The 8,962-nt window shown below is 39.1% G+C and overlaps 2 protein-coding genes across 2 annotated transcripts in view; both read left to right on the top strand.

Annotated features, from left to right (window-relative positions):
* The window catches only part of LOC104807186 (SEC1 family transport protein SLY1-like), a 3,469-nt gene extending 1,142 nt beyond the window's left edge, over positions 1-2,327 (top strand). The window contains exons 3-4 of the mRNA XM_010532359.2: positions 1-92; positions 381-2,327. Of these exons, the coding sequence (XP_010530661.1) occupies positions 62-92; positions 381-2,224 (1,875 nt within the window). The 5' untranslated portion in view covers positions 1-61 and the 3' untranslated portion in view covers positions 2,225-2,327. The remainder of the gene's footprint in view (positions 93-380) is intronic.
* Positions 2,328-3,152: 825 nt separating this feature from the next.
* Positions 3,153-8,365, top strand: LOC104807185 (methylmalonate-semialdehyde dehydrogenase [acylating], mitochondrial). Its single transcript, XM_010532358.2, has 19 exons — positions 3,153-3,264; positions 3,369-3,469; positions 4,134-4,205; positions 4,314-4,475; positions 4,585-4,663; positions 4,767-4,921; positions 5,048-5,111; positions 5,625-5,704; positions 5,919-5,984; positions 6,312-6,362; positions 6,460-6,611; positions 6,718-6,808; positions 6,961-7,041; positions 7,259-7,336; positions 7,437-7,472; positions 7,590-7,633; positions 7,732-7,810; positions 7,933-8,023; positions 8,113-8,365. Exons 1-19 carry the CDS (start codon positions 3,237-3,239, stop codon positions 8,223-8,225), a joined length of 1,623 nt encoding a protein of 540 aa, XP_010530660.1. The 5' UTR covers positions 3,153-3,236; the 3' UTR covers positions 8,226-8,365.
* The last annotated feature ends 597 nt before the right edge of the window (positions 8,366-8,962 follow it).

Below are 8,962 nucleotides of genomic sequence, written 5' to 3'. Positions count from 1 at the left end.
GGAAAGAGTTTGAACTTCAAAATCCATCACTTTTTCTCGGATTCGTCAAACTCCAAGTGTCATGGCTCTCAATCTCCGCCATAAACAGACTGGTAACTCTGTCTCTCTCTCCCTTTCTAGATGAGTTTATGGTATCAGTCTCTTTGATGGATCACTTCCTCATTCAAGCATCGGGCACACAATTTCTGTGTTATATGTTTTGTCTGGTTAAAGCCCTTGCCATGTCTCTGATTTACATTGCACCCCATATTTTGTTTGAGTTCTTGAGATCACATCAGAGTAAGAGAGCTACGATAGTTTCCATTTCTAAGAATGTGAAATGAAGAGAAATCTGGGTTTCTATGGATGCTGATCCTGGATCTATGTTTTCCTGCTGGCAGAATGTATTGTTCGGATGCTAAACCTGAACCAACCTTTGAATCCTGATGGCACGTCGAACGAGGAAGTTTACAAGATCTTGATCTACGACAGGTTCTGTCAGAACATTCTCTCGCCCCTGATCCATGTCAAGGATCTCCGTAAACATGGAGTTACACTTTACTTTCTGATTGACAAGGACCGAAAACCTGTTCATGATGTTCCCGCCGTGTACTTTGTTCAACCTAGTCAATCTAACATCCAGAGGATCATAGCTGATGCTTCAGGATCTCTCTATGATAGCTTTCATCTGAATTTCTCGTCTTCTATTCCCCGACCGCTCCTAGAAGAGGTTGCTTCCGGGACTCTGAACTCAGGTTCCATCGATAAGATAGCCAAGGTCCATGACCAGTACCTCGAGTTTGTGACTTTGGAAGATAACTTGTTCTCTTTGGCACAACAGTCCACATACGTTCAGTTGAATGATCCCTCGGCGGGGGATAGGGAAATTGAGGAGATAATCGAGAAGGTTGCCAGTGGGCTGTTCTCTGTCTTGGCCACGCTCGGTGTGGTGCCCGTTATCAGATGTCCTCGGGGAGGACCAGCAGAGATGGTTGCATCTGCATTGGATCAGAAGCTGAGGGATCATCTCCTATCCAAGAACAATCTGTTTACAGAAAGTGGAGGTTTTATGAGTTCGTTTCAGCGGCCGATTTTGTGCATCTTTGACAGAAACTTTGAGCTCTTAGTCGGGATCCAGCACGACTTCAGATACCGGCCTCTTGTACATGATGTTCTCGGGCTGAAACTCAACCGGTTGAATGTGCAGGGCGAGAAAGGAGGGATGAAATCATATGAGTTGGACAGTTCAGACCCGTTCTGGTCTGCAAACAGTTCTCTGGAGTTCCCCGAAGTAGCCGTGGAGATAGAAACACAATTGAACAAGTACAAGAAAGACATCGAGGAGGTTAATAAGAGGACGGGAGGCGGGACTGGTGCTGAATTCGACGGGACTGATCTGATTGGTAACACCAAGCATCTAATGAATGCTGTGAACTCGCTTCCAGAGTTAACCGAGAGAAAGCAAGTGATTGACAAGCACACAAACATCGCAACCGCATTGCTTGGGCAGATCAAGGAGAGATCTCTGGACTCGTATGCCAAGAAAGAGAACGAGATGATGATGAGAGGCGGGATCGACAGAGGCGATCTTCTCGCCGTTCTGAAGGGCAAAGGTTCAAAGACGGACAAGGTAAGATTTGCCATCACGTACCTGATTTCCTCTGAGACCATCAACCAGGCCGAAGTGGAAGCTATTGAAGCAGCACTGCATGAAGCCGAAGCAGACACGAGCGCGTTTCACTACGTGAAGAAGATCAAATCGCTGAATGTATCTCTAGCAGCTTCAGCGAACTCAGCCAGCCGAAGCAATATCGTGGACTGGGCCGAGAAGCTATACGGGCAGTCAATAAGCGCTGTCACGGCCGGGGTGAAGAACTTGTTATCAGGTGATCAGAAACTTGCGGTGACACGAACCTTGGAAGCTTTAATGGAGGGAAAACCGAACCCAGAGATCGATTCCTACCTTATGCTTGATCCGAGAGCTCCAAAGTCAGGATCGAGAGGCAGCCAAGTGAAGGGACCGTTCCGAGAAGCCATCGTTTTCATGATTGGAGGCGGTAACTACGTCGAGTACGGAAGTTTACAGGAGCTGGTGCAACGTCAGGAGACACTGAAGAACGTCATGTACGGAGCAACAGAGATTCTGACAGGAAGTGAGTTCGTCGAGCAGCTCGGTCTGTTAGGACAGAAGATGGGACTCGGTGGCGGTCCGATGGCTTCTTCGCCGTCTACGTTGGCACACTGAGTGACAATAAAATGTTCTTTTTAGAAAGTTGGTACCACATTTCTTCAGATGAAAGGTGATTTCTTTGTCAATATCGCTATATATATATATATAGCCTCACTTATCTTGCGGAGTTTAAGATAAAATATTTTTTTATTAAATCCAATATATATATATATATATATATATATATATATATATGTGTGTATATATATGTGTGTGTAATTTTTTTTTTTTTAAAACGAAAGATTATTCCGTGTGTAGCGTGGATTTGAATCTTTTATAACTACAGAAAAGGTTTACGGACAAAATTAACACATCAGTGACATCACCATCCCACCATGTAATTAAATTAAATTTAAAATTTTATTCTTATTGTATCCTAACATATGAGTTTGGACCCGTGAATGGATAGGATTGCCACTGGCTTTATTTATATAACATCATTTGTTTATTTGTTTATATATTTGGTGGTAAGTATGGACTAATCGTTGCAAGAACAATACAAAATTGTTAGAAAAGTGAGAAAATGGAATCCGTGTAGAAAAACATTAAAATAAATCAGCTTACATACAATTATTTTAAAGAGAAAAAAATAGGTGTTAAAATAGAAAATCTGAGTATTGCACATGAAATCATCATCTAGTCCTAAAAAACTTCTTATGTTAAAATAGTAATTAATTGCTAATTACACCATTTTAGACACAAAATGACAATTAAACAAGAGAATCAACGTTGGGTTTTTATAATTGACAATCAAAGAAATATTATTTTCCTAGCCCGCTCGATTTATATTCCACCTAATTACCAAAATAAAATATTTTCTAGAACCAGAACAATTACCCCTTTAAAAACTGTAATGGTTAAAAAATCTATAGTTACCAAACATTTCTTTTAATTTTTTAAATGTCATCATTTATCAGTTATCATTTTGCACTTCTTCGCAGCTGCACCAGCGCTGAGTCAGCAGCATTTCTTTAATTCATAATCCGCCAGGGGAGAAGCCAAACCAAACGACTCAGCGAGAGAAACGATGTTGCTGCGATTTTCGATTCAACAGGGTACTGATCGAGTTTTCGTTTTTTTTGGTCTGATTTCGTTTTCGAATTCGAATTCTGTAGTTTTTTTTTCGATCCGATTGATTGATTTGATTCGGTGCTTGCAGCGAAGAAGAATCTGAGGACTTTGAGGCCGGAGATCCTCGCTCTCCGGAGCTGTGGTTTCTCCATGGCGGCGGAACCGTCTTCTCAGCAGCGGAAGCCTCCGGTGAGTTTCTTTGTGGTTTTCTCGGTGCAATCTGTTTGGTTGCTGAGAGGCGCGTAGCAGGAGATAGAGAAAATTAGCTTTGAATAGGTTGAGTTTTTGGATAAGTTGTAGTGTATAATCAGTTCTAGCTCTCTGTTTTTGAGTTGATGTATACTTGGAAAGTGACGCAGTGAAAGATTCTCGTTCTGAGATGCATAAAGAAAACAAACACTCATGTGTTATAGAGGTTAGCTGAGATAAACCACGTTAGGTAGATTTCGGGATGTTAAGATTATCTGCAAAGCCCAGTATGCTGATTGAATTATGGTTTCGCAATCTCTAGATTCCAGGATGCCTAACCTAGGATTTCTTTGGTTTGGTTTCACAATCTCTCGTTCCTTGTAACACGGGTGTTCTATTTTCCTTCTCCTTTTATGTACATGTCACTTTTCTTTTAATACAAATTACCCTTTTATAAAAAAAAAGATTATCTGCAAAGCCGAACAAGATTAGTTTCTTGTTCTGTTATTTGGCTGATTTTCGTGAACAAAAATAGAAGTTTGAAGCTGAGACATTTTGTTTCTAAATGTTTCTGAACCATGGTTGCTTTTGTGGGATAAAACTTGTGTTGGCAGAGGATCTCAAAATTTTGGTTGTATTAATGAAGCCTTGCTAATGTGTTCAGAGGGTGCCTAATCTTATCGGAGGTTCTTTTGTCGACTCTCAATCATCATCACTCATCGATGTCATAAATCCTGTAAGCTGCCTCATCATCCATATGTTTATCAGTTCTGTTTGTTATCGGTTGCTTTCTGAAATCTGATTAAAATCATGAAAAATGTGAAATATTTGTCATTCAATATAGGCAACACAAGAGGTTGTTTCACAAGTTCCTTTAACTACCAATGATGAGTTCAAGGCGGCGGTTTCTGCTGCGAAGCAGGCATTTCCATCATGGCGAAACACACCAATTACTACTCGCCAGCGTGTCATGTTAAAGTTTCAAGAGCTTATACGCAAAAACATGGTAAGCCATTGGTTCCATTCCGTTTGATTTTGTCTTGTTTGTACCATGTCTCTACTGGGCTCAAACTTTTGATTTGTGGCTTGAATAATTCTTTTGAACCATTTGATAGGACAAGCTTGCATTGAATATCACAACTGAACAAGGGAAGACCTTAAAGGATGCACAGGGTGATGTCTTCCGTGGGTTAGGTCAGTTTCATTGCAGTTTTGATTATATGATTAGCAAGAGTTAGCATAGCTGCATTGGTAACTTCTCGATATTGAAATTGGTCTTTCTGGATGTGTCACACAGAGGTTGTGGAACACGCATGTGGGATGGCAACCCTACAGATGGGCGAATACGTCCCCAATGTATCAAATGGAATCGACACCTACAGCATCAGGGAGCCGTTAGGTGTCTGTGCCGGCATTTGCCCCTTCAATTTCCCGGCAATGATTCCCTTATGGGTAAGATGCTGAAACCTTCTTTATTGAAGTTCGTTGGAACTCACGGATTCATCCTGTTCAGTCTAAGAAGATTGCACATCCTTTGTGACTGAGATGCGAATGTTCATTCTTTGTATGTTACCACAGATGTTTCCCATAGCAGTAACCTGTGGTAATACGTATGTTTTAAAGCCATCGGAGAAGGATCCTGGTAAATTGTTCTAGACCCATATTTTATTAAATTATTATAATACCGGGTAAAAGTACAGGAGTTAAAAAAAATGATGGTATCTGAAGAGAATTCAATTCATCATTTGGACTACTCAGGGGGGTTATATGAATACTGGCACCAACATGTAAAGAAATGATCATAGAATGGTATATTTAGAACTTCAAATATATGTATGCATGTGTTCGTGCGTGATATGTATCACATCACACGTATCTGTATGTTAAATTTCACATAAATTTAAAACTAATCGAGCAAGTAGGTTTTGAAAGTCATGAAAATCCAGGATGCTTCACGAGCAGAGCATTCAAATTAACAAGAACATCTGATCACGTGTAAATAAAGTTGAAAACGAAAAATGCCATCATCTTACATTTTGATGATGTGGTTCTGTCTTTACTCTTGGTGGGTCACACATAGTGTAGCTATCCATCTGAATTAGAAGGGTGTTATTTTACCTGTGGGACTGAATTGATTTTACTTTTGTTTCTCCAGGTGCTTCTATTTTGCTCGCAGAATTGGCGATGGAAGCTGGATTGCCCAATGGGGTTTTAAATATTGTGCATGGCACCAATGTACGCTATCATTTTAATTTTCTTCTCTTGGTACTTTTCCAATGTGCCTAGAATGTGAAATGTATAGTTGGTCTGTGGATGTCTCCTTGGAGGTTACATTGGTGGATATTTATTGTTTCGGCACCTTAACATTTCATTGATGTGAAAGATCCGTCGTAATCTTTTTAACTCTTTTTTTTATTTTATTTTAACTATTGCTTCATGACTATGGCAGGATGTAGTGAATGCTATCTGTGATGATGAGGATATCAGAGCTGTTTCTTTTGTTGGTTCTAACACTGTAAGTTTCTGAATTTTATCACTACTCTTCTTTCAGTTGAAGTACTTCGTTCTCTAATATTCCTGGAGATCGGTGGTGAATGGAATGGATGATAAAGAAAAGGAATGACATATCAATTCATGAAAAAGAATTACAGCTGATAGAAAGAAATGGAACATGTTACTTCACACTTTGATGCAGAATATATAAATTAAATGTTTAGGAAGAATTCATCTGTTTTTGTTTCGATTTTAGATTGCTGTTAAAAAACTGATAATATCCGATCTCGTTTACCTTTGAGCTCACTTTTTCTTCTACTTGTCTACGTATGCTTAAATGGTGGTAAAGGCTGGAATGCATATATATGGAAGAGCATCAGCAAAAGGCAAACGTGTTCAGGTAAACATCATATCGTTTGCATCTTCTGCCATGCAAAGTCTCCTTATGTGTGTCATAAACGCTTTAGATTAACTTGCTAACTAATTTGTATGCTCAGTCAAATATGGGGGCAAAAAATCATGGAGTTGTCTTACCTGATGCCAACGTAGACGCTACTTTGAATGCTCTAGTTGCTGCTGGTTTTGGTGCTGCTGGACAACGATGCATGGCACTAAGCACAGTTGTTTTTGTTGGGGGATCACAATCATGGTACTTTTCCTTTCCTTTAATCCGTATTAAACCTTTCGGACTGGGTTGAGATTTTCTTATTTCGAGTGGAAAATTTACTCTAAAATTGTCCAATCTTTCTAACCAGGGAGGAAAAAATTGTTGAGCGAGCCAAAGCCCTTAAAGTCAGTTGCGGCACCGAACCAGATGCAGATCTCGGGCCAGTTATTAGCAAACAGGTGCTTTCTTGTCCAAAGCATTGCGGCAAAATAGAGCGTGTCTCATACTGATTTGAATCATGGCAACATGGATATGGTGTCTAAGCCTTCAGTTCTGTAGTCTTTATGGGTCCTTCCATTATTAACCTGTTTCGTGAATTCCATTTGAACAGGCCAAAGAACGAATATGCAGATTGATCCAATCTGGTGTTGATAGCGGTGCTAAATTGCTGCTTGATGGAAGAGATATAGTGGTATAGTACATTATTTTCATGTTTACTGCTATTGCAATCGATACACTTCCAGTCGTGAAATCATTTGATTGTTTCTTAAACTCCGGTGGAATTCTCTTAGCTTCTCTGAGAATGGGAAAAGGAAATGGCTTGTAGATGTTTGAGTTATTCATCGGATCGGTTTAAGATTACCTCTTGATATTCATTGGGTTTCATTTATTTTTGCTCGTGACAACAGGTTCCAGGGTACGAGAAAGGGAATTTTATCGGTCCGACCATTTTATCTGGTGTTACTCCTGACATGGAGTGCTACAAGGTATTCTTCTGTTCTTTGAACAGATCTTTTGTATTTTTAAAGACCACATAAAACAAAAACAAAACCCTTACCTTCTGTTCTTCTCTTTGGCTCTTCTCAGGAGGAAATATTTGGCCCTGTTCTTATTTGCATGGAGGTTAGATCAAAACATAATAGCACCACATTTCTCTCCGATAGATTTTATTTATTTTACATTACAATGTAACATCGGTTTCTGATGTCATCGGTGATTCACCTTGGCGGGCATATTCAGGCCGAGACCTTCGAAGAGGCCATAGATATTGTCAACAGAAACAAGTATTAAACCTTTAACCCCCTTCTATGTGTGCTAACCCTGGCATATGTATTACTTGAACACACTCTATTTACGCTTCAAATTCTGCGTCCCGAAACAGGTACGGGAACGGGGCTTCACTGTTCACGACATCCGGCGCTGCGGCTAGAAAGTTCCAGATGGAAATCGAGGCAGGCCAGGTATCGACCTCAACACTACATAAACGCTCGCACATCTTTTATATAAATAAATATACCGTATCGTATCATTTGTACTTGAAAACAATCGATCTCTTTACGCAAATTTCCGTGTTACAACATAGGTCGGTATAAACGTTCCTATCCCGGTACCGTTGCCCTTCTTCTCGTTCACCGGATCCAAGGCGTCCTTCGCCGGTGATCTTAACTTCTACGGTATAACATCTCATGAAACGAAATTTCGAATTTAAAACTCGGATTACTGGAAAGCGTTACAATGAACAAGGAAACTGGTGGTTTTGCAGGGAAAGCAGGAGTTCACTTTTACACACAGATTAAAACTGTGACGCAACAATGGAAGGATCCACCAAGTGGCAGCGGAGTTTCCCTCGCAATGCCCACTTCTCAGAAGCCTTAAAATAAAAAATGGTAAAAACCAACGTTCACGACGAATTTAAAAAATAAATTAGCTCGTGGAATTTGAACCTCTGGTTTCTCTTCCTTTGGGAAATAAATAGAAATATGAATAATAATTTTATATTTAGACGTTCTCATCCATATCCACAAGTGGCCACGCATAGGTTTGGTACTTAGGTTCTTGGTCGTGTGTTATTAAGATAATTTTTCTTTTCAGAATTATTAGAGAGAATTGCAGGATTCGTGAGGAAAGTTCAAACCTAAATATTTTAGATAAATGAAATTACCATAAAACCATAAGGGCAATGTGTGGTACACCCTGGTTAAACCTCTCAGATTTGTCCTTGAAGAAAATAAATGTCAACATAATGCGCTAATTTATCTTTCAATTGAAATTAATATCCATATCTGTATAGAATATTACAGGTATAAGATTATAACAATGTCATTAAATATATAGTAAATATATTTAATCAGCTGTATATGGTCCCTCCGTAAATAAATTATATTTTGCGAGAAAATTAATTTAAAAATAAAAAAAGGAATCGTTGTATATCTGTAGAAATGAATGAATATTTAGAATATTTAGTGGTCTTAAAGGAATTTTATTCTCAAGAAATAAAATAAAATAAATAATTGTGTATGTAAAGGAAAAATCATAAACAAGATAGGTATAAAATTCTTTATGCTAGAATTGCCTGTAATATTATCATATCAAACTTGAGAAATTTAACAAAG

This window comes from Tarenaya hassleriana, unplaced genomic scaffold (assembly GCF_000463585.1).
Source record: "Tarenaya hassleriana unplaced genomic scaffold, ASM46358v1 Cleome13, whole genome shotgun sequence".
NCBI classification, from domain to species: Eukaryota; Viridiplantae; Streptophyta; class Magnoliopsida; order Brassicales; family Cleomaceae; genus Tarenaya; species Tarenaya hassleriana.
The sequence above is the reverse complement of the archived record's forward strand: the minus strand, read 5'-3'. Positions and strand labels throughout refer to the sequence as shown.

What these genes read in the sequence shown, in the direction of transcription:
- LOC104807185 (XM_010532358.2), top strand. Translation starts at nt 3,237, where the DNA reads ATGTTGCTGCGATTTTCGATTCAACAGG. An exon ending in GGCCAGTTATTAGCAAACAG is followed by an intron (nt 6,809 to 6,960) that starts GTGCTTTCTTGT and finishes CCATTTGAACAG; the next exon opens with GCCAAAGAACGAATATGCAG. An exon ending in TTGATGGAAGAGATATAGTG is followed by an intron (nt 7,042 to 7,258) that starts GTATAGTACATT and finishes TCGTGACAACAG; the next exon opens with GTTCCAGGGTACGAGAAAGG.